Source organism: Phyllostomus hastatus, unplaced genomic scaffold (genome assembly GCF_019186645.2).
Source record: "Phyllostomus hastatus isolate PE091 unplaced genomic scaffold, TTU_PhHast_1.1 phas_contig_133, whole genome shotgun sequence".
Taxonomy (NCBI): Eukaryota; Metazoa; Chordata; class Mammalia; order Chiroptera; family Phyllostomidae; genus Phyllostomus; species Phyllostomus hastatus.
The window spans coordinates 993,026-1,017,747 of record NW_025333577.1 but is presented as its reverse complement, the minus strand read 5'-3'; the positions used below and the strand labels follow the sequence as shown (position 1 = coordinate 1,017,747).

The following is a 24,722-nucleotide window of genomic DNA, read 5'->3' as shown; positions in this document are numbered from 1 at the left end:
ACCCCCTACTGGGGACCTGGCCCACAATCCAGGCATGTGCGCTGACTGGGAATCAAACCAGTGACCCTTTGGTTCACAAGCCAGCGCTCAGTCCACTGAGACACACCAGCCAGGGCCTGCCACCTTTCTTGCTAGACTACGGGAAGTCCTCCAACGTTTTACTAATCTGAGCCCAGGCTCCCTGGATGGCACCCTACCCCTTCCTATGTGTTTTTATCTCCCAAATCGGCTCCAGACATATGCCAAAAGCTCCAAAAATTAGAGGCAGGACCTCAAACTAGCCAGAATGAGCTAGTTAATCTAGCTTTTAGGGTTTTCAACAACAGAGATGATGAAAAAGCCCACCAGGAAAGACAAAGGGAGGAAGCTAAGGCCAAGTCCCATAACCAGGCCTACCAGCTACATGCCTCAGCCTTAAAAGAGACCCAAGATTTCCCCAGACAAAATGGAAAAACCCTTCCGGGGACCTGTTTTAAGTGGGGAAACTCAGGCATTGAGCCAAGCAATGTCCAAACCATCGAGCCCCTTTGTAGCCATGTCCGCTGTGCAAACTAGAGGGCCACTGGAAGTCCGACTGCTCCTAGGCCTCTCAAGGCAAGGGGGTATCGGTTATCCACTCTGATTGGACTCCTGGTTTTGAACTCCTGGACCTTCTGGGATTAGTGGCAGAAGACTGACGGTGCCCGGGAACCACACACAGCCCCACCGTAATCAACAGGATGGAACCCTGGGTAACTCTGTCACTAGCAGGTAAGCCAATGTCTTTTCTCATCAACACGAGGGCCGCTTACTCTGCTCTCCACGAATACTCTGGGCCAACAACCCATTCCTCCGTCTCAATAGTAGGAGTGGATGGTATAGCCTCACAGCCATTAGCTACCCCTCTCCTACCCTGTTCACTAGCAGACCACTTATCTGCTCACTCGTTCCTGGTCCTCCTACGCTGCCCTGCACCAGTTCTTGGAAGAGACATTCTTGCCAGGCTTAAGGCCCAAAGACTCATTCCTTCTCTTCAAAACTTGCAGGGTATTTTCCTTCTTTTTCTAACAGATGCACCCTTAGCCCACTGCCCCCCACCACTCTGTTAATCTGGAGGTATGGAACACTGAAACCCCAGTCATTGCCAGCCACCATGAACCAGTCATTATGAAACAGGGTACTGAGCTAGAGTTCCCCCAAAATGGAGAAAATCCTCCTAGCTACTATTTGGGGGATGAGGAGACCAGAGGAGGTCTATCAAGAGCTACTTTGCATAGCTGAAGAACTTGGCCAGTGTTTCAAGTAATGTTAAAAGTTGTGCTGCACTCGGAGCTGGGGAAATGGGCATGACTCTAACCTGTGATGCGAAGTAGTCAGAGGGGCTTCCTGTGCCTGGGAGAGCAGCTAGGAGGCAGCTCCTGTGTCACAGGGCCACACCCACCAAGACTAACAGTGGCACCCGAGAAAGGCAGAAGACACCAGACCATCGTAACCAAGTGTGGGAGGAGTTGGAAATGGGGTTATCAGGGAAGATCTGCACCAGGATTTACTCCCAAGCACGGCAGCCATGCTGGAGCTTTTTACCTTGTGGTTTGGGAGCAGAGAGGAGTGCTCTTGACCACATGGCTGAGAAAGCAGGAAAGCAAGATGTGGCAGCTGTGTGGAGCACTCTCTCTTGGCCACGTTCTTTGAAAGAATGCAGTGCTCCTGTGGCCCGCCATGAGGAAGTGCCATGTGGTTTTGGATTAAGAATGGGAGCCTGGCCAAGCTATGGACTTCTGTTTTCATTTCCCGAGATACAGTACCCCTGACTGGCCTGGGTTAGCAAGGGGAGGCAGGACTGTGTGTGTGTGTGTGTGTGTGTGTGTGTGTGTGTGTGTGTATTTTAAAGGGACTTTGGGATTTAACAGCAACATTCTGCCATTATTCTGAACCTGTATAACTTTTGAATAAATAGTTCCTTTCCTTTCTACCAAACCCTGGCATTGAGAGCCACAGTTCTAATCCGCCTGGGGCAAAAAGAACCATAGAATAACAAGACCCCCGGGGCGGGGGTGGGGTGGGTTCTGTAACAACTACATGTAAGAATTACCCAAAACCCAGTCAAGTCCCAATACCCAATACCCCTCGAAGCACTGCAAGGACTTAAACCTACAATTACTCACCTCTTGCAGGCAGGACTTCTCCCACCGACTAATTCCCCCTATAACACCCCAATTTTACCAGTAAAAAAATCTAATGGAACTTACTGCTTAGTCCAAGACCTATGAATCATTAACCTGGCTGTAATTTCTATACATCCAGTAGCCCTGAACCCTACACTATTCTCTCCCTCATACGACCCTCTACTACCCACTACTCTGTCCTAGACTTTAAAGACACCTTCTTTACCATCCCCTTACACCCTGACTTCCAAGACCTATTTGCCGTCATCTGGACGCACACAGACACACATCACTCCCAACAGTTAACCTGGACCATCCTCCCGCAAGGTTCCAAGCCAGCACCCACCTGTTTGGCCAGGCATGAGCCTGTGACCTGCTCAACATTGATCTCTCCCCCTCTACTCTCTTACAATGTGTAGATGACCGCCTACCATGCAGCACATCCTTACCAGACTCAACAAAACACCACTAAACTCCTAAATTATCTAGGACAACCAGAATATCAAAAGTAGTAGGGACTGGCATAGAGCCCAAGAGTTTCAAACATCACAGACATCAGTCACCTACCTAGGTTCTACCCTAACACCCTCTGAGAAGGGAATGACACCAGAGAGACAAACACTAACAGTCTCAATGCCAGTCGCTACTACTAAGCCAGACCTCCTCTCCTTCCTGGGCCTGGCTGGATACTTGAGGAATTGGATCCCAAGCTTCGGCATTCTGGCCAAGCCATTATATGAGGCAATAAAATGACCCTACAGGAGCCACTACTGCTTGGGAAGCCCATTAAATGCCCCTTCCAGGAGTGAAAGGGGGCTCTCACCAAAGCCCCTGCTCTGGTCCTCTCTGATCTCAATAAACCCTTCATCCTGTACACAGACCAAATACAGGGCATTGCTCTAGGTCCCTCAGAACAGAAGTCAGGCCCAGACCTAAAGATCCTAGCCTATTGATCCAAACAACTAGACCCCACAGCCCAAGGGTGGCCCACTTGCCTCAGAGCATTAGCTGCAACAGCTGCCATCACCCTCAAGGCAGAAAAGCTGACCTACTCTCAACCAATAACTGTATATTCTCCTCATGCTACTTCTGCTCTAATATCCAGTCAGGCAGAAAAATTCCTCCACCCCGCCCAACTCCAGCAAACTTTCCTTACTCTACTGCAAGCCCCCCACATAACAGTCGCGAGATGTCCCACAGTCAACCCGGCCACTCCTCCCCTTGCCTGACCCCTTTTCCTGCATCTCTAAACACCCCTACCCGACCCAGACAACACCTGGGTCATTGATGGCAGCTCTTTTGTCACCACAGAAAAAAAAGGCAGGATATGCAAAAGTCTCTCACACCCAAATAACAGAATCCAGAGCTCTCTCCCTCCAAAACCTCATCCCAATGGACTGAACTTACCACATTAATACAAGCCCTGGCACTCACACAAAACAAATATTTACACTGATTTCCACTATGCCTACCACATTCTGCATTCAAACGCAGCAGCCTGGGCAGAGAGGTTTCTCATGACTAAGGGATCCCCCATCACAAATGCTGACCTGATCTCCAAACTCTTACAAAAGGCACAGGAGGTCTCCCAAGTGGCAGTCATCCACTGCCAGGGCCATCAAGGCCCATCCTCAGATACCACACTAGGAAATGAAGAAGCTGACTGACAGGCCAAGGGAGCTGCAGCCATAGAGACCCCAGAGCATCAGCAGTTAGCCATTCCCTCTGTTATTCCTCAGTACACAACTGAAGAAATCCAGTCACTAACTCGCGATGGAGGGGGGCTGTGTGGGAAGGGGCTTGGCTCACATCTGGAGGACGGCTAATACCCCCTAGTAAACAGAAGGAACAAACCCTTGAACAGTTCCATGCAGGATTTAGGCCACTATTAAAATTCCTCACCCCTTTGGTCACCTGCCCTCACCTGGCCTGCATGCTGCAGGGCACCACCCAGCAGCACACGTGCAGCCAGGCATCCCCGCAAGGAAGGATTAGACCTCCTCCCTCACTCTAGGGGTCAGGTTCCCGGACAGGGCTGGCAAATTGACTTTACTCATGTGCTCCCCAATAAAAAGCACAAATACCTCCTAACCCTAGTAGGTGACTTCTCAGGGTGGGCAGAAGCCTTTCCTACCACCTCGGAAAAGGCAGCTAAGGTAACCCACATCCTATCGGACCATGTTTCCTGCTTTGGGGTCCCTACCTCCACACAATCTGATAATGGCCCTATCTTTATATTTCAAATCACACAGGAAGTAGCTACCACACTAAATTTTCAGTGAAAACTTCACATTCTCTTCTCTCCTAAGCGCTCACCAGAATCCGAGCCACTCCTTGGGCACCCACCTTCCTTAGCCCCTTTGAACTTATGTATGGCAGGCCCTTCCTGCTTGTGAATTTTCCAAATTCCCACTCCCTACTTGGAGACTACCTCCCCACTCTTGCCCTAACCAGGCAGCTCCTGTAGGAACATGCCAACAAGGTTCTCCCTAAACCAGCAGAAGGCACCCTAGCTCCCACCCTCCTAGAACTGAAGCACTGGGTCCTGCTAAGGACATCCTCAGAAGCATGAGTTTTCGCTGGGAAGGAATTTATCAGGTCATCCTCACCACACCCACTGTCTCAATGGATACATCCCTCCAGGCTAGAGAAGACCTTCCAGCCTGAATCTACTGTTTTTCTGAAGACTGATCTGCCTCCATAGGTATTGCCCAGAGGCCCTAACACTCACCCTTTGGCGACTAACTAGGATCCAGGAAGAAGATGACATGGACATAAGAGACCTCCCCCGACCCCTGGCCGCCCCCAATCTTCCCATAACCAGTGTGTCTCTTCACCATATCACTGTCCTCGGGAGCCTGAGTGGAATGTGCCCTGCAATGTGAGCGCTGCGGTGGCTCTGGGGATTGTTTCTTTTTATTTAAATTTTAAATTTTTTTAATTTTAAAATAGATTTTATTTAGTTTTAGAAAGAGGGGAAGGGAGGGAGAAAGAGAGGTAGGGAAATATCAGTGTGTGGTTGTCTTTCACGTGGCCCCCACTGGGGACCTAGCCCACAACTCAGGCATGTGCCCTGACTGGGATTCAAACTGGCAACCCTTTGGTTTGCAGCCCACACTTAATCCGCTGAGCTACACCAGCCAGGGCTAAATTTTTTAAAATTGTTTATGCTATTACAGTTGTCCCAATTATTCCTGTTTTGACCCCTCCCCACAGCACCCCCCTTCCCACAGACAGTCCCCACAGTTGTCCATGTCCATGGGTGATGGGAGAATGTAGTTTTACAGTACACCTCTGAGTCTCCACCTCTTAGGAGTAGTCTTGGCACATAACAGATTTTTTTTTAACATTTTATTAGAGAGGGGGTAAAGGAGAGAGAACAAGGAGAGAAGCATTGATGTGTGAGAGAAACATCAGTTGGTTGCCTCTTGCATGCCACCAACTTTGGACGTTGCCCACAACCCAGGCATGTGCCCTGACGGGGAATAGAACTGGAGAACTTTTCAGTGTGCAGGCCGATGCTCAGTCCACTGAGCCACACCAACCAGGGCAACCAGATATTCTATGATTTTTTTCCTGAAGGCTTAAATGGATAAAGTGTGGTGCTTGTAAATGTAAAATATTTCAGTGACTTAAGGTGAACAACTCTTTAAGTTGAAAATAAACTAAGTGAGCTGAATCAAGTCCTTCTGTTGTCTGGGTGCAGCCCATGGTCTGCCCAGCTGAGTCACCCACGATCATGGAATCCCTGTTGGGTAAGACTCTGCAGGGAGACCACACCATGGGCGGGGGACCTATTGTTCTCTGTGGCAACAAGTGAAAACTCTTGTAAGTAAAGATCATCCCACAAGGAGAAGAATCTACTTCACATTTTAATTAATTAAGTAATTAATTTGAGAGAGCGGGAGAGGCACTGATTTTTTTGTTGTTGTTGTTCCACTCATTGAAGGATTCATTTTTTTGTTGTATGCATCCTGACTGGAGATTGAAACTGCAACCTGGGCATATCAGGGCAATTCTTTACCGACTGGGCCACCAGGAGGGACCCAGTTTCAAGCCAGGTGGGTAAGTACACTGTGCTCTGTCCCACTGGAGCACTTCACATGAAGGCCTTGCTGTACCACCACTGCCTGGCAAATAGTGACTCAGGACTAAAGCCACCGGTCCCAGCCAGCCCCACCTGAGGAGGCTGCCATTATTGGACTGGAGGCTACGGTGTACATGGATATGGCAGATAGGACAGTAACTTTCTTTTGAGTACTAGGGCCACCTACTCTGCCCTTAATTCCTTCTCTGGAGGCCTCTCCTTACAATCCTGCATCATCCTAGCAGTAGCAGAAAAGCCTATAACCAGAACTTGCTCTTTCCCTTTAAATAGACAGATTCAGAGAGACATAAGCCACAACTAACCTGGGCTGACCTCCTTCAGAGATTTAGGGACAGCCCTCTTTTACTGAGGCAAGCATCAGCAGAGGACTTAAGGGGCCTGTCAATTGAGGGGATAGCCTAGTAATCAGATATGTAAATGATATACTTACCTATTCCCCCCACAGAGGACCTGGGCTATAAGCATGTAATACACTAAATTCTCTTCCACCATTAATCTAGGAAAAATACAAAAGGCATTACAAAATATAGAAACAAACTTAAGTCCATCAACACATACAAGTCAAACCAGGAGCCATAGTCTATTTAAAAAACCTAGAAGAACCACTATTCTAATTTTCAACTATGACCCAGATGAAAGGGTCCACTTCAGGTCCTACTCGACACCCCAACTACAGCAAAGCTCACAGGAATAGCCCCTAGGTCCACCTATCTCACGTTAAACCTGTGTCTTGTAAGTCCCCACAGGAACCACAGCCTGAGACATACGCTTATGAGGCCATTGAGAACCTCAAATTCCTCTTCAAGAGGCAAAAAACCTGTTACAGATAAATAACACAACAACTAGGCCTTAATAGAATTGTCTTTCTCACATTTCTAACACTCTTTCCACCAGCCTGTCAATTATGCTCAGGCTCCTCCCCCTGAAAGGAATTTTTCTATCCCTATTGGATTTAACCCTTGTCAGACAGAGTCCCAGGTTGTCTGTTCCACTAACCCTTTTGTCAGCGTTATCCCCTCCAGGACACAGTAATTACTATCAACCCCTGGAATCCCGGGCTCAGGACATCTATCACGGACCGATGTGCAGGCACTTCCCTCCACCTTCTCGAACTGTTGGCAAAGGAATGGAGCCCAAAGACGTATCAATGTGCCTTTATAGCAGGAAGTAGCCTCAGCATTTGTGACCCCAAAGTGCCCAAATATTTGGGTTCCAGTGCTTGAGGGGGGAATGTCAGGTCGGACAGTTAGAAATCTAAGGCAGGGAGGGGCAGAATGACACATCTCACCCCGCTGATTCAGCAGTCTTCACCCCAGTCCACTAAGACTGTTGGGCTTTCCAAACATCACAAGTAAAAACAGCTCAGGAAGAGGGGAGTTCTTGAGACTGTGTGCTGGGAAAGGGAACCTCTATAGCATTTTCACTAAGACAAATAGCCTTTTCTAGCTGAGAAAGAAAGCCTTTGTATCTGTACATTATCCCCAAGGTTTAGAAGCCGGAGGAGGGGAACCTAGAAACTGAAGTATGTAACACCTGATCCCCAATAGTCAGCACGCTCAGATTAGCTGAATGCCCACTTGTAGCCTGCGCTCAAGTGTACACAACAAATTTACCAACAAATGTACTAATAAAGTTACTTTACTTCCTCTATACGTAGGGCATTCAGAACAGCACGGGGGCCTGCTTGCAGCTTTGTGCTATATGTTTCTCCTAAATAAATGTGTTATTTCATTTCCATCAAACATATTTGCACTCCTTTGAATTCGACTCTTGCAAGTGAGACAAGAACTGAGGACCAAGCTCAGTGTCAGAGAGGGGCCACACTGGGGTCTCTCCCCTGTAACAGATGTTTGTAGCTATTGTGACCCTTCCCACAACTAGCAGACATGTAGGTCATTTACAGAAAGATCATTTGAGATCCAGAGACTCATGTGGAGAAGCCCAAATTCAGCCTGTAAATGGAACTTTAACCCTGGCTGGTGTGGCTCAGTGAAGTGAGTGCCAGACTGCAAACCAAATGGACACCAGTTCGATTCCCATTCAGGGCACATGCCTGGGTTGCAGGCCAGGTCTCTAACTGGAGGCATGTGAGAGGGAACCACATATCCATTTTTCACTCCTTCTCTTTCTCCCTCCCTTCCCCTCTCTAAAAATAAATAAATATTTTTTTAAAAAAGAAGAAACTGTAAGGATTTCCCCAGGGCAATCAGCTCTCAGTGACCTTTCTGTTCATTACTTCAGAAAATTCTTCAGTTCATCCTGCAGGATGAAAGAATAATAATTGAAATGAGAAAAACTCACCTCACTGCCTCAAACCTTGAAGCGTCCAGGCACTTGGGCTGTTTGGGGTGCAATCCAGAAGAGCAGGGTTGCCAAGTCCAGTCAAAGAAATACCTGCCTTCTCCCCACCGCCTCCCACAGGGCTTCTGTCATCTGACTCATGGGGTTAACTTTCTAAACACAGATTCTTTATAAATCAAGTGACATGTATTTATTTTTATTAGTTGATTTTAGAGAAACAGCTGAGGGGTGGACTTGTTTCTCCACTCATTTATGCATGCATTGCTTGATTCTTATCAGTGCCCTGACTGGGGATCCAAGCCCCAAACTTAGCATATGGGGATGATGCTGCCACCCACCAAGCCACCAGGAGGGTCCCAGTGTCGGGTCAGGTGGGTAAGTACACTGTGTTCTGTCTGCCCACTGGACCATGTCAGTAAATTAGCAAATGCACAGAAGCAGCAGGCAGTCTAAGTATTGATCCCACCCTTTTGTGATGCGCAGGAGGGGGAAAGGCCCCAGGCAGGGCCTTCAGAGCCCTTAGTCAGCAGCCATTTATCGACCTTCACAGAAGCATCTCAACAGAGTAACATCTTGTACAAAAGTACAAGTATTTATTCTACTACTATGTATATGTATTTTTAGAGTTACATGTAAACGTATATAGATATACCTTTTAAAAACAAATGACACCCTCCAACACAGATAGGTTGGTGGTTCCCTCTTTGGACACCTAAGAACTGGAGGCCAAGAAACATGGACTTGGAGAAAACTATGGGCAGCTTGCTCCCTGTAAGCTGAAGAACAAATATAGCACACAGGAAAAAAAAAAGCAGTATGAACCTGAAAAGATTTAACTTAACTTGACAATGAACATAAAGTCTCAATTATGCAGGTGAAGAGTCTTAAGAGATTTGCTACTGTACATTGTCCTCTAATTAATGGTACCATCTTACACACTTAAAATTATGTTAAGAGGGTAGATCTCATGGCCCATCAAGGTGGCTCAGTTGGTGGGAATGTCATGGCATACGCCAGAAAGTTTCAGGTTTGATTCCTGGTCGGGGTATATACCCAGGTAAGTGGGTTCAATTCCCGGTTGAGAAGCATATGGAGGGCAAGCAATCGATGTTTCTCACACTGATTTCTCTCTTTCTCCCTTCCTCCAAAATTAATAAACATATCCTCAGGTAAGGATTAAAAAAAGAAAGTAGATATCTCATTCACCAGTTTTTGCCCACATGAAAATAAAATGCCATTTTAAAGGCAAAATTAAAAATGTAAGACTTCTACTTTTTTACTGTCCTGCATGTCTTCAGCTTTTGTATACCATGTAATAAATTTCACTGAAATTGTATTTAAAAACACAAACACACACACAAAGAATGCATAGTAGATACTATTGTCAATTGCTTTTTTATTTAATGCTGTATGTCAGAGCATCTTCCGCAATTCCTCACCATGTCTTATCCAGATGGACTGAATATATTTAACAAACTTCCTAAGGACAGATCCTTGGGGGGTTACCAATGTTTTCTCTTTCAAGCATGGCTCTACTGAGCCTGGATTGAGAGGACACTGCCCTGCCCCCAGTATCTACACAGCTGTCTTCTCTTTGCTTACTGGGGCTGTGCTCCAATACCACCTTCTGAGAGAGACCCTCCTTAACTGCCAAAACTGAAACAGCCCCGCCATTCACTTTCTACCTCATTACCTCCGATCTCGCTCAGAAAAGAGTGGTATGGGCTCCATGAGATGAGGGTCTCTGGTTCACTCACTGCTGGACTCCCAGCACCTGGAACACTGCCTGGCCCAGAGGAGACACACACTTGTTGACTGACTTGCTGTTCACCTAAACCCTTGTCTCTAGAGATTCCTGCTTACCAGAGGATGCAGTTTCTAGGTCTTTATGTATTATATATCTACTTTCTTATGTCTTCAAACAGCCTCTCCCCAACACTAAGCAGGAAAGAAAACAACTTACATCCTTCTTGACCCAACTCACAACCCCCTGACACACATACCTGTCACAGTCACATGAACCTCCCTGCACCACATGGAATTCAGCAGTGAAAAAATGCCTCTCTTCTCACCACCTCTCAACCCCTATAGAAAGCAGGTGATCATCTGTAAGGTCACATTCCCTGCTAGGCAGCTCTTTAAAGAAACTTGGGCCAAAGGGAAATTCCCCTGATGAAATTTCATGCCATGGGAGATGTTTACTGGGGAAATGAGCATTCAGGATAACAGATGAGAATTCACTGAACCTCCTGATGCTGCTGGTATGTGTGTGTGTGTGTGTGTGTGGTGGGCAGATGGACAGATATAATTTCTGTCCAACACAGAAATATTCTGATAGTATTTCTTCATCACCATAGGAGACCAGCAAACCTCAGAGAAACCTGTTCTGATAACAGGCATGAGACATGGTGTGACCATTCCCAAGCCAGGAATCGGGGTTGCAGCAGACACATGGCCTGGGACAGGCTTGCTCAGTTCCTGGGGTTCCTGTGAGGTATTTGTGATCCTGCCCCCCCCCCCAACTGTTAGCACTCATTTGGACAGGACTACCAGTCCCTGAATCTTTTGTACCTGATCACTGTTTAAAACAATGTTGATGTCATTTAATTCAAAGTTTTATTTAAAAAATATTTTTAACAGCCCACTATGAGAAACTTTGGTATCTAAAGTACTACTGTTAGTTCCTAATCCTGAAAAAAATATTTTTTCTCCTCATGAACAACCTGGTAACTTCTACAGCTTATGAGCTTGGGGCCTCCCAGCTGGTGTTGCAGGGAACTAGGGGCTGTGTGTGGGGAAAACAAGGAAACACATAGATGGTGACATCCTGTTCTCTGGACTACCTCTAGGCATGTGTGACAAAGTGACAATGTCCCCATGGAGCCCACCTCCCCCTCTTCTTTCCTCCTCCCACTCCTCTACTTTAGTGTTGAGAAGATGGAGTCCCAGAGACACTAAATGCATTGTCCAAGTTCATAGGACAGTTTACTCCAGCTTGGTCTGGAGCCACAGTGCCCCTGGCCACTGGACCAGATACTGGACCTGTAGGGGAGCTTGCTTTCCACATGGCCCTGGGCATGCTGGGGAATCAAATGGTGAGCATGGTGTGGCCTGTCCCCAGTGCCTACATTCCTATGACCCGTCTGGGCAGGATTTCTCTTGTGTCTACTTGTGGCCTGCACTGTCAAGTCTAGCACTGGCCCATGGACTCAGGATCTGCCTGTTGGGTGTAGATTCTAAGATCCCACGCACATCTGCTATGTGTGAATCCTCTGGTGTCGTGTGAGGTTGAAGTTCTTGCTGAAGGTTTTCCTGCACTTGTCACACTTACAGGGCTTGTCTCCCAGGTAGATCCCATGGTAGATGGGAATCAAGAAGTCTCTGACGAAGGCTTTGCCACGCCAGCTGCACGTATAGGGCTTTTCCATTGCATGCTTGGTCAGGTGCTCCTGCAGGGACAAGAGTGCCACGAATCACTTCTGGCAGACGGAGCACTGGCAGGGCTACTCCCGGTGTGCACATGCCTGTGCTTCCTGAGCAAGCAGTTCTTGCTGAAGGTCTTGCTGCACTGGCTGCACTTATAGGGCTTTTCCCCAGTATGCATGAGCCTGTGCTTACTGAGAGAGGATTTGAAGCTAAAGGCCTTGCTGCACTGCCTGCACTTGTAGGGCTTTTCTCCAGTGTGCACACGCCGGTGCTCCCTGAGTGAGGAATTTTGCCTGAAGGCCTTGCTGCACTGGCTGCACTTGTAGTGTTTCTCACTGGTGTGGCTGGCCTGGTGTGCCACTAGGGATGCATGCACCGCAAAGTGCATCTGGCAGATGGAGCACCTGTAGGGCCTCTCCCCAGTGTGCACATGCTGGTGCTCCTTGAGCGAGGAGCTGTAACTAAAGACCTTGCCACACTGGCTGCACTTGTAGGGTTTCTCCCCAGTGTGCACGCGCTGATGTTCCCTGAGTGAGTAGTTGAGGTTGAAGGCCTTGCTGCAGTGGTCACAGTTGTAGGGCTTCTTGCTGGTGTGGCTGGCCTGGTGTGCCACCAGTGATGCGCGTACTGCAAAGTGCATCAGGCAAATGGAGCACTTGTAGGGCCTCTCCCCAGTGTGCATGCGCCGGTGTTCACTGAGGGAAAAGTTGTAGCTAAAGGCCTTGCCACACTGGCTGCACTTATAGGGCTTCTTGCCACTGTGGCCAGTCTGGTGCACCACAAGGGACCTGCGTGTGGCAAAGTGCATCTGGCAGACACAGTACTTGCAGGGCTTCTCCCCAGTGTGGACGCGCTGGTGCACCCTGAGCGAGGAGCTGTGGCTAAAGGCCTTGCCACATTGGCCGCACCTGTAGAGCTTCTCCCCGGTGTGCATGTGCTGGTGCACTCTGAGTGAGGAGCTTTGGCTAAAGGCCTTGCTGCACTGGCTGCACTTGTAAGGCTTCTCCCCGGTGTGCACACACCTATGCTCCCTGAGCAAGGAATTGTTGGTGAAGGCTTTGCCACACTGGCCACATGTGTAGGGCCGCTTGCCCATGTGGATCCCGCGGTGCAGAGTGAGTGATGAGTTCCTTTTAAAGGCCTTGCCACACTCAGGACATGTGAATGGCTTCTCACCCGTGTGTGTCCGCTGGTGCTCTGTTAGGTGCACGCTCTGACTGAAGGTGCGCCTGCACACAGTGCACTCGTATGGCTTCTCCCCAGTATGCACACGCTGGTGGATGGTTAGGCATGACTTACGGAGGAACTGCTTCCCACATGTGGCACAGGAGAAGGGCTTCTCCCCCGTGTGCATGCGCTGGTGGACAGTGAGGTAAGATTTCCAGAGGAACTGTTTTCCACACATGGCACAGGAGAAGGGCTTCTCCCTGGTGTGTATTTGTTGGTGCATCTTCAAGGATGAGTTATAACCGAAAGCTTTGCCGCACTCCCCGCAATGGTATGGCTTCTCCCTGGTATGGATTCGTTGGTGCTTCTTCAGGCACGAGTTATAGCTAAATGCCTTGCCACAGTCCCCACACTCATAGGGCTTCTTCTCTGCACAGTGTTTGGAGGGAGGATCTAGGCTTGAAGTACCCGAGTCCTTCCCACACATGGCAAAGGAGTGCGTTCCCGCTTCTCTCGGTCCTTCCAATCCTGGTGGGACTGGCATGGGGCTTTGGTGCATGTATGCTGTAAGTTCACAACATTGAGGAGATAAAGCTTGGGACATGTCCAACCACTTCAGACATGTCCCTGGGCTACCTTGTCGCTGCCCCACCCAGTCACCCTGTGTCCTCACTCCTTCACAATTGTAACCCTGAGCACCGTTCCTCTTGGGTCCTTCCACCACCACCACAACAGATGGTCTGTCTTCCCACTTGTCTTCCTGTGGGTCCAATTCTTTCATGTCAGGTCTTGCCTCCAAATCTGAGGGGAGGGGGAAAGAGATGAGGACACACATGTAGTTAACAAAGCTGGGAGGGAGGACCTTCCCAAGGCATGACAAGGCACAACCTGGGAGTAGGGGGACACCCTGTCGAAGGGACAGAGGAAAGATGTGAGCTGAGACAGTGAGGTGTAGGGAGGTGAGCAGAGAGCGAGAAAAGTCCCCTTCAGAGTGGGCACAAAAGTGGCCAGCAGAGCTCAGAGCTCGGCAGACAGACCCCTGGAGAGAAAGAAGAGGAAGGCGAGCTTGGAAAAGCAGATCAAAGGCTCCTGCAAACTCACTGAGGGTTCACTGCACCCAGATCCTGGCTTCTAGGCCTCGTCTTGTATGCCTTCAGCCAGCTGTGCTTTCATAGCATGGACTGTAATTAGAAATGATAAAGTAAGAGCTGACTCTTGTGTGGCTATATTGGTTGTCCTCTGCTGCCCTATCAGCTAGCAAAGCTCCTGCCTTCCTACCCTGCCCAGGAGCGGCCTGGCCATGGTGGCTGGCCCATACCCCTCCTCTTTACACATTCATCCTGCCCTGCTGACCCCAGACACTCCAGTCCTCTCCTGGGTGTGTCCTGTGTGTTCCTCAATTGCTGTTTCCAGCCTAGGAGGCTGTCCTGAGTTCCACATTCTGCATATGTATCTCACAGTTCATTCCAGCATTTGAAAACTGTGAGATCTTACACAAAAATCTCATTAAAAAATTGAACATCTGGCTACCTGGAACCCTGCTTCCTAGGAGGCAACCAAAGAAGTGGGAGTGGTACACAGCTGACAAGAGACATCTGTGTCAGAGACTACAAAGGGTGCTCATCTTTGAGAATCTCGTGATTTCCATCATATTGCTACACCCTGATATGGTTGAACAGTCTTGTAGGTGGGCATCCAGGCATTTCTCTTGATTTTTCTTCTTTTGAAAGCTCTGCACACTTACAGGAACACTTTTAAGGATAGATTACAGCAATGAATTCATGTACAATTTGGTTGATGATGCCAAAGTGTCTTCCAAAATAGCTGACTGAACATGAGGCTACAAAAATATAGTCCCTTTCTCTATGCACTCATACTACATGGGGCTGTTAATATTTTTTAAGCATCACCCAAGGACATCCTTAGAGGGGGAGGAAGGAAGTGGAGAATGAGGGAAGGGCGGTAGAGAGAGAGAGAGAGAGAGAAACATTGATGTGAGAGAAAAACATCCATTGGTTGCCTCCTGCATGCTCCCTAACCAAAAATCAAACTGGCAACCTAGGTATGTGCCCTAACTGGGGATCAAACCTACAACCTATTCATGTACAGCACAACACTCCAACCAACTGAGCCACACCTGACCAGGGCTGTTATTCTTTTTCACCTTTGTGTACCTCATGGGCAACAGTTGTATTTCTGTGCCCCAATTGGTACTTCTTTGACTATTAGTAAGGTTTACAAATCTTTTGTTCAGTTTAACTCCATGCATTTCTACATCTGGGAATTGCATGCTCATAAGCTTTGTCCATGTTTCTATCATTCATTCTTTTTCTTTTTCTTTTTTTCTAGGAGTTCTTTATATATTTAGAATCTTGTTATACATGAGGTAAATACTTGACTCCATTTCATCACCTATCAACTTTATTTTTAGCTTCAAGTAATTTGAATATCCTGCATGTCAGATCTGTCCATCTTTTTTATTTTCTGTGTCACCATGAGGGGACAAGCAGAGGGTGAGTAATGCAGTGAAGCTGCCCTCTTACCCAGTGAGACCAGGTTCCAGTAGTTCTCCATCATCACGTCCCTGTACAGGTCCTTCTGTGCAGGCTTCAGCTGCTGCCACTCCTCCTGGGTGAAGTCCACAATCACATCCCTGAACGCCACTGACCCCTGTAAGAGTAAGCACACACCACTCACTTCAGGGCCCTCCTCAGTTTGGGAGATGCTCCCAGAAGGGTTGAATGGATCAGGAAGGCACACAGGATGCACCTGACATTGTGTTGATAGGCTGCGGAGCTCTGAAGGGTCTGTCTACTCAGTGTCCTTGGTGCCTAAGTACACTGGGTGGTCCTGAGAGGGTCAAATAAACTATGGGGCTATTCACCAGGAAGACAAACAACCCATTTAAACAAGGGGCAAAGGTCCTGAATAGACACTTCTCTAAAGAGGACATCCACATGGCCCATAAACATATGAGAAAATGCTCAACATCATTCATCATCAGAGAGCTGCAATTTAAAACCACAATGAGATATTACCTCAAACCTATAAAATGGAAACACCCATAACCTACAATCTGGTCAATACCATCATGACAAGTGCCCAAGCAGTGGCATCTCTAGGGGGCATCTGGGAAGCTGGAAGGTGTAGTTGGTGGTAGGGTCCCTGTGGGGAGATTCCTGGTGGTGGGAGGTAAATCTAGACCTGAGGCTTAAATGGCAGATGGGGTACCAAGGATGCAACACCATGAACTCTTGCTGAAATAAACATAGCTCTATAGTGTGGTGGATGACAAGATGACATGATGATTACAGTGTCGTCACCACAGCATTAATGATGCCTGTCACTCACTAAGTGGTTCTTCTGTGTCAGGTTTTAGTCTAAGCCATATTACTGGTTGAGTTTCATGCTGAGTTCCTGTGTTGAAGTGCTAACCCCAGCTTCTCAGGATGGGACCTCATTTGGAAACAGCGTCATTGCAGGTGTAGAGTTAAGATGAGGTCATACTGAAGAAGGTGGTCCCTAAGGTGACAGAACTGATGTCCTTATAAAAAGGAGAAATTTGGACACAGAGACATGCAGATAGGGACATGCCACATAAGGATGGGAGTTACAGTGCCACGAGCCACAGGTCCAGCAGAAGCTGTGAGAGACGCAGGGAACAGCCCCTTCCTGGGCACCCTCAGAGGGAACAGTGCCCTACAGATGATTTGGCCTCAGACTTCTGGGCCTCAGACCTGTGGGAAGATAGATTTCTGTTGTCCAAGCCCCACCGTCAGTGGTGCTTTGTGACAGCAGCCCCGCGACCCGCAGAGTAGCATATCTGTTGTGGAACATGAACCATGGCTCATTCTTCCTGAGAGGAGGATGCAAGTGCTAGCCTATCCCTCTGTGGTCTGAGTGCCTGACAGGGACTCATGCTGGCCTCTTCCTTTTGGGACAACCAGCATGTGACCAGGAAGCAGTACTGGGCAGTGGCTGAGTCTGGGCTTGGGAGAGTACAACACAATTCTGGCTCTTTCTCCCCATCTGTGTTTCCTTGAACAACTGTCTTAACTTTTCTAAGCCCGTTAGATCAATGGACCTCCTAGTAATAACACCTGCCTCTGTAGCTATCATGAGGTTAAATAAGGTCACATATGTGTGACTCCACAGTGTGGCATGGCTGAAGGAAGCTCTTAGTAATGTCAACTGGTGCTGTTTATCATTTGATTAATTGGACATGTTATATATCTCTTTTATCATTAATATTTATATTATTATTTTACGATTCTTTGCCCCATTCATCCTTCGGTAAAAAAATAATTTATTTTTCTTAAACTATGTTATTGAGGTATGATTGGCATACAGAAAGCTGCACGTAATTAAAAAACAAGGTGTGATAAGGTTGAAGTACGTACACATCTTTCAAATCATCAACACCAACGAGGCCACAAACTCATCCACCACCTCCCAAATTTTCCTCCTGCCCCCCTTTATGTTTGTATTTATTTCTTTTTAATTTCTTAAATATAACTCCTGCTGAAAGTATTACGTAAGTCTTTCTGCCTGAATGAACTCACTCAATGAAATTTTTACTGCGCAGGCTCCATGCACCAAGCCTGAGCCGGGACACGCTGAACACCAGAGACGGTCCTGGGCGTCTGGGAGCCCACACTGAACAACTAGTTTATTGTAGGGGAGATACGAGTACCCCACCGAAGGGTCAGGCGATTCCCTTGGAAATGGGGCTTCCCTCCAAGAGCTTCCAACCCCTCTGAGTGCTCTGTGAGCAGGTCTGAGGCCACTCACTCCAGGGTTCCATCTGTTTTGGATTCTTGTTTAATGGCACTGTGAGGATGGGCGGGGTAGGGCGAAATAGCAGCTGAACTACAACCCAGAAAAAACGGCTGATGTCAAACCAGGGCGTGAGGAGAACCACGAATGATATATTGCAGCTTTGTTCAAAGGGGACCAATCCCCAGCTCCCACAAAGAGAGCCAACCAAAATAAAACCCCGCCATATTTTCTACTTGGGGGCAACTTCCTCGGCCCCACCCTGCGGACCGGGGAACCTCGCCCAGGTGCGCAAACCCCAATAAAGCTCTATACTGCCTAACTTTGTGGCTGATTGGCATTTATTCCTCAGTGGAGCCTAAGAAAACCTTTCAGGCATAAATCTCTTCTCCACAAGAAGAAACTCACCTCCATTCCAAAGCGCTGAAATCAGGCTGTATTTTTTAAAAATTCTGACCCAAGGATATTTTCATTGATTTGAGAGAAACAGGAAGAGAGGAAAAGACTGGAGGATTTGCCCCTTTGCTAAACATGGCGGCTGGAAGAGGGGAAAAGGCAAGTATGTCTGACAGCAGTCCTCATTGGTTGGAAAGGTGGACACGCCCACTGGCTTCCAGAGCATGTGGGATTCTGGGACAGATTCAAAGCAGCAGGATTCCGTTTAAAGAAAAAGAAGGAGGTCAGATGCTCACTCTCTTGGGCTTGGAGTCTGTTGCTCTATCACTTCTTGGGCTCTTGCTTGGCCCAGCAGGGATAAGAGCACTGGCGAGACCAGCAGATGCTGGTCTCGCTCACAGTGGGCTTAGCTCACAGTGGGCTTAGACTCCACATGGCTGGAAGCCAGCTGCCCCTAAGCAGGCTCCCACACCGGTATGCATGCTTCACCAGGCTCCAGCCCTTGAAATGTTACAACACAGTACAGTCCAGTGCAGTACGGCACACAGGTCCTGAATGGCCTCCTCTCTCTTGCCTTAAGGGCAGTGCACAGACTAAGAGCAGCACATGAAGGCCTGAGCTGGGAGGTCCCTCACAAATGGAGCTTCCCCCGCATGACTCTATGGACTGATCTGGCAGTGCACCCCAGACCCTGAGAGGCAGAGCTGATGCAAGATGATGGCAACTCTTAAACCCACTAGTGCATACCCTGGAAAGGATGGAGACCCGTTTGCATGGCCAGCTTAAGCTCCCAAAAACACATAAGCAATAATGGGGAACTTCTGGGCACAGCTTTGGTTTGTAATCTTTTTGGGAGCAAAGGGGTTTCTGTGTCTTGTGGAAAAGAAGGGATCAGAGCAGGAATGCTTCAGCCCACCCAAATTGGGAACCCTATTAATAAAACCTATTTTCTTCCATAAAATCTTTGTGTTATGTATATACATGGCAACAATGGACTGGACCTCACACTGCCTGGTTACATTACTATGACATAGACGAACACCGAAAACATATGCTCGGTGAAAGCAGCCAGACACACAACAAACAAATGTTGTGTGATTCCATTTATAATAAATGTCCATCCCTGACAGGTGGCTCAGTTAAATGGAGCATCATCTGTATAACCAAAGATTATGAGAGCAGTCCCTGGTTGCAGTGCATGTGGGAGGCATCTTAATGATGTTTCTCTCTTACATCAATGTTTCTCTCTCTAACTTTCCACTCTCTCTAAAATCATAAGTATATGCTAGGGTGAGAACTTAAAAAAAAAAAAAAGAGAGCAGAATAGTCGAATCCAGAGGCAAAAAGTAAATGACTAGTTGACAAGGGCTGGGTGTTGATGGAAAAAACTAGAGTGATGGTTCCTTTCGGGGTGATGGAAATACAAGGTGAGGTGATAGTAGGTCTACAGTTATTCATATGGAAAAACCACAATATTGAATAAATAATAATACAAGAATAAACTGTGTTTTGCGTACTCAGAACTGTACACCTACTTTGGCTCTAGCTTGTATTCTGCAATTGAATGTGGCAATGGTTGCACAACCAAAAACCAATGAATTGTACACATTGTGGTATGTGGAGTGTTTCTCAATAAAGGTGTTAGAGGACATGACACCAAATTTCTCAGGTATGAGAACTAACATGTTTATACAGCAAAACAAATTCCAGGTGGATAGCAAATGTTCAAAAGTTCACTGTTAACACCCAAATGATAAACGGAAAGCAGGAAGATGTGTAGGTGGTGGGCAGATTGCGGATCAAGAAATGCTTTCTCCACTTAAAAATAATGGGGGGGAGACCAACAGATTGGACTTTAAAAATATGCAATGCTTTTAGACTTAAAAAAATATACAGTAAGCTGATACCCTGACCAGTGTGGTTCAGTTAGTTGGGTATCACTTTGCAGACAGGAAGATCGCCAGCCCATTCCTAATCGGGGCACATGCTTAGGTTGTGGGTTTGGTCCCCAGATGGCATACATATGACAGCCAACTGATTGGTGTTTGTCTCTCACATTGTTGTTTCTCTCCCTTCCTTTCTTCCTCCCTTCCCATCTCTCTAATAATAAATTAATTAAATCTTTTTTAAAAATGACAAGAATGCTAAGATTCCTTTCAACTGGTAAAGCACAGGATAAGTAATTTGCCTGCCCACAGAAATGGCCAATAAATATTTTCTAAAATTCAAACCTCACTAATACCACAAATGACGCTACTCAGTAAAACATCACATGAAATCACGTGTCACTTATCATTTGGAAAGTTTATACCAGGTGTCATTTTATCCAATGAGTGGAATAAGCACTGAACAATGGCCAACATGAAAAAGTCACAGCCCCTCCTCCACAATGGTGGGAGTATAAACTGTCCCAATCCAGAACTATAAACACTTCAGAAAGGCCTTAAGAATACCTACTCGAATCTTCCTCTGCAAGGAATCACCCCTAAAGAAATGATAAAAAGTGCAGGGAAAATATTTATGCCCAGCCCTAGCCAAGTGGGTCAGTTGGTTAGAGCATTGTCCCATACTCCAAAAGGTTGTTGGTTTGATTATAGGTGCGTGTACAGGAGGCAACCGATCAATGTTTCCCTCTCACATTTATGTTTCTCCCTCTCCCTCCCCCTCCCCCTCTCTGTATCTAAAAGTCAATTAACAGCCCTGGCTGGTGTGGCTCAATGGATTGAGCACCAGCCTCCAAACCAAAGGGTCACCGGTTCGATTCCCAGTCAAGGCACATGCCTAGGTTGTGGGCCAAGTCCCTAGTAGGGGGTGTGTGAGGGGCAACCACACACTGATGTTTCTCTCCCTCTCTTTTACCCTCCCTTCCCCTCTATCTAAAAACAAATAAATAAAAATTTTTTTTAAATGTTAAAAAAAATTAAAAATCAATAACATATCCTCTGGTAGGTTAAAAAAAAGGTTTATGCCCAGCCACATATATATATGTGTGTGTGTGTGTGTAAAATTTATTGATTTTAGAGAGAGAGAGAGAGATCAGCTTGTTGTTCTACTTATTGATGTATTCATTGGTTGAACTCACAACCTTGGCATATCAAGGAGATCCTCTAACCAACTGAGCTACCTGTCCAGGGCCATGTATATATTTTTTCTTGCAAAGTATTTCTTGCATAAAAGGAAATTTAGAGTAAACCACCACAAATACTCACTCACTAAAATACCATGGCAAGAGATAGGGATATACATAGGTCCCTCCCACAGGCATCCTCCTCCCAACCCCTGGATATGTATGACATCTGCCCAATTCTGAAGGTCCATTGTCTAGCACGTACTGCCCAGGGCCTCTGCAGGGGCCTTTGTCACACTTGATGGAACATGTTTAAGCTTCCATTTCCCAGGTGCCCAACAGTATCTCCTGAGAGGCCTCAGGGCACTCCTGAGATATCCTGTCCCCTGCAATTGATAAACCAGTGTCAGGCCAGTGCTCTCCCTCCTCAGAGTGGAGACAGGGTCCTGATGGGGGGTCGGGGTGCAGAGGGTCATCCCTGCTTGGAAGCCTGACCCTTATGAAGGAAGTATAAGAGGGTGACATTACTTACCAGGGCCTTCTTGGTCAGAGGCTGGGTGGCCATTCTTCCAGTGCCCATGGTGACCAGGGGATGGGCAGGCTGTATGCAGGGAGAGAAAGAGAAAGGCACAGTGAGAAACCAGGTTGAGGCCTGATGCACAATGCAGACAGGAGAGACAGATTCACCCATTAGAAGATAGGCAGACAGGGACATGAACATATGTTAACAGTAAATGCATAAGGGGGTATGGCATCCAAGGCACTTGACAAAAATCTCTGATTTAATCCTCCTGACACTGAGTGTGGGAGCTATTTTCTCTTATCCTATCTTACAGATGAGGAAACTAAGGCCCAGAGAGATAAGCCACGTGCCCAAAATGACAGAGGTAGGATTGGGGCTGGGCTCTGTATGTCTGATTCATGTGCTTGGTGCACTTCACACTGACATACTGACACTCCCTCAACAAACATACATGTGCACACTGCCTGTTTCATGGCCTAAAGGGAGGAACAGGACCCTCTGCTTTTGCCCTGGCTCTGAGTCCTGGACCCAGCCCCTAGATGACACTTCAAACCACCTCCACTTTCCAGGGCTCCCCCAAAAGTGTGGGATTACTGTGAGGTTCAATGAAGAGATACAGGTAGAGAGCCTGGGGCTGTGTGGCACACAGTAAACTTAGTCCCACCCTGGCTGCATAGCTCAGTCATTTGAAGTGTTAACACATACACCAAAACGTTGCGGGTTTGATCCCCAGTCGGGGTGTGGTACATAGGTGGTGGGTCTGATCCCTGGATACCTGGTTGGGGTGTGTGTGGGAGGCAAATGATCAGTGTTTCTCTCTACTCCTTTCTCTAAAATCAATAAATATAAACAATGTTTATTGTAGCACTTGTTCCTAGAAACAAAATACCAACTGACCAACAAACAACACTGCAGAGGACAGAAGGCTGAGTGTCCAGTCTGAAATTCCAGGTCTCCTCCAGGCAGTGACTTCATGAATTTTTAAACAGAATTTAATTTTTACAAATGTATTCTTTCTAGACCTGCAGCATCTGACTCCTATCCCTGAACCACCAGGTCAAAAACAAGGATTCCTTTTGCCAGAAAAAAAGCCACCAGAGCCAACTTACCCAGGAGGCACAGTGGGCCCAAGGTTTCTGACACCTGTAGGGGCCCTAAAAAATATCATTTCTTTCAAAATCCTAAGAAAAAGTGAGTATAATCCGGTCTGGGCTATATTTGTCCATATAGCAATGTAACCAGAACTTTAATTCTTACTTTATTTAAAAAGAGGCTATGAAGGCAGTCGCCCTAGAAGTGGCATGTGCACAAGGTTGGTGACCTCTGAACCCAGTGTGGCTTCAGATTTGAGGCTGTAGAGCCAGGGATGGAGGCTTCTCTTCCTCCTCTGTCCAAGCTTTCTGGCATTTCCTTCTGTCAGCTGTTTCTAAGGGGAAAAAGGATTTGTGATTTGCCATCTGTGGGGTGGTTAGTGTGGGGCTCTGGATGCCTGAGTGTTGTGTTGGGTGATTCAGTTAAAGTCTCTGAGCCTCTGTTTCCCCATCTGCAAAATGAGGGTGGTGAGGGTCCCTATCTCAGAGTTACTGGGAGGCCTATAAAATGCTCAGAACCATACCCTGAGCACCCAACATGCACTCCGTGAACAAACTAACCCAGGTCAGCATGGGGCAGGATCTCTGACCCTCTTCCTTAGCCCCACACCTGGCTACGACACACGTCCTGCCCTCCAGGGCCAGGGGCCAGGAAGAAGATGGGTTCTGGAACCCGCAGGCAGGCAGATCCGCTAGGCCCGCCCGTCCAGGAAAGCCGTCTTCCCCACGCTCTCGGGAGGGCATCCTCAACGCACCCGCTCACACACGTCAGCCATACCCAGAGACAGAAGTGCAGGTGCACACAGACAGGGTAAAGTTTGGACAAAAGAATCACTCCACACGCACAGACACATTCACACCCAGACACACAGGTGCAGAGGAAGAGACCAGACACAGGTGGACACCTGGATGGCGCCCTCAGGCTGAGACACCGCGGACGGAAACAAAGGCAGACACGCACACAAACCCGGAGAGATCAAGACGGGCAGCCGACACACACACGAGCAAAGGCGAGACACAGGAGGCCACCGGGACACACGCGGTGACAAATACGGAGACACACTCACAGAGACCTCCAGGGAGTCTCAGCGCAGCACACGCTCACCGCCCCCGCCCCCCCGCCCCCGGAACCTCAGGCATCACCTTCACCTTCACAACCCTCCTGGATCCGCACCGGCTCCCAAGTGCTCATACCCCTTCCCGGGACACGCACCAAGTCTCCTACGCCCCCCCTCACCGAGCAATTCCCTCAGATAAAGGACCGGCATCAGCCAGGAGCCCCGCATGGGCGCTGACCGGCGGACTGCATTTCCCAGAAACCCTCGAGGCACCCTTACGCTGGGCCTCGCAGCGGAGCTAGGGCGTCAGATTGGACGAAGGGGAGAAACGCGGACCACAGCTTCTCCCAGGAGCCCTGGAGGCAAGGCGTTCAAGAAGGCGGGGTTGTGGCTCCGTGAATTGAGTACTGGCCTGTGAACCGAAGGTTGCCCGTTCAATTTCCAGTCAGGGCACATACCTGGGATGCTTCTGTTCCCTGCCTTCCCCTCAGGATATGCTATTTTTAAAAAAAGGCGGGGTTCGCGGATGATTGGAAGACAGTGTTGGGAGTGGGTAGTTGAAGTGGGAGCGGAGAGAGGACTGGGACGCGGCAGGAGCACGGTGGGCGGAGAGTGTGGAGGGCTGGGAGGGCGAGGAGCGGGGAGGGGGGCAGGGAGAAGAGCAA

At 47.9% G+C, this 24,722-nt stretch overlaps 1 protein-coding gene and 1 non-coding gene across 6 annotated transcripts; one reads left to right on the top strand and one right to left on the bottom strand.

The window, feature by feature from the left end:
• The first annotated feature begins 9,224 nt into the window (after positions 1 to 9,224).
• LOC123826938 lies at positions 9,225 to 9,353 on the top strand. The gene has a single exon (XR_006787146.1). It is a non-coding gene; the product is annotated as a small nucleolar RNA SNORA38 (small nucleolar RNA).
• Positions 9,354 to 9,950: 597 nt separating this feature from the next.
• On the bottom strand, positions 9,951 to 24,643 carry LOC123826449 (endothelial zinc finger protein induced by tumor necrosis factor alpha-like). 5 transcript variants are annotated; one of them, XM_045850477.1, is made up of 4 exons: positions 24,516 to 24,643; positions 21,918 to 21,986; positions 15,690 to 15,816; positions 9,951 to 13,947 (listed from the first exon to the last, which is right to left on the bottom strand). In XM_045850477.1, the coding sequence occupies exons 2-4, from the start codon at positions 21,963 to 21,965 to the stop codon at positions 11,993 to 11,995; spliced, it is 2,130 nt and encodes a 709-aa protein (XP_045706433.1). In that variant the 5' UTR covers positions 21,966 to 21,986; positions 24,516 to 24,643; the 3' UTR covers positions 9,951 to 11,992. The 5 variants fall into 5 exon arrangements, with proteins under 5 accessions (XP_045706433.1, XP_045706427.1, XP_045706419.1 ...); XM_045850471.1 differs by lacking the exon at positions 24,516 to 24,643 and adding an exon at positions 24,237 to 24,301; XM_045850463.1 differs by lacking the exon at positions 24,516 to 24,643 and adding an exon at positions 24,143 to 24,292.
• Positions 24,644 to 24,722: the final 79 nt, after the last annotated feature.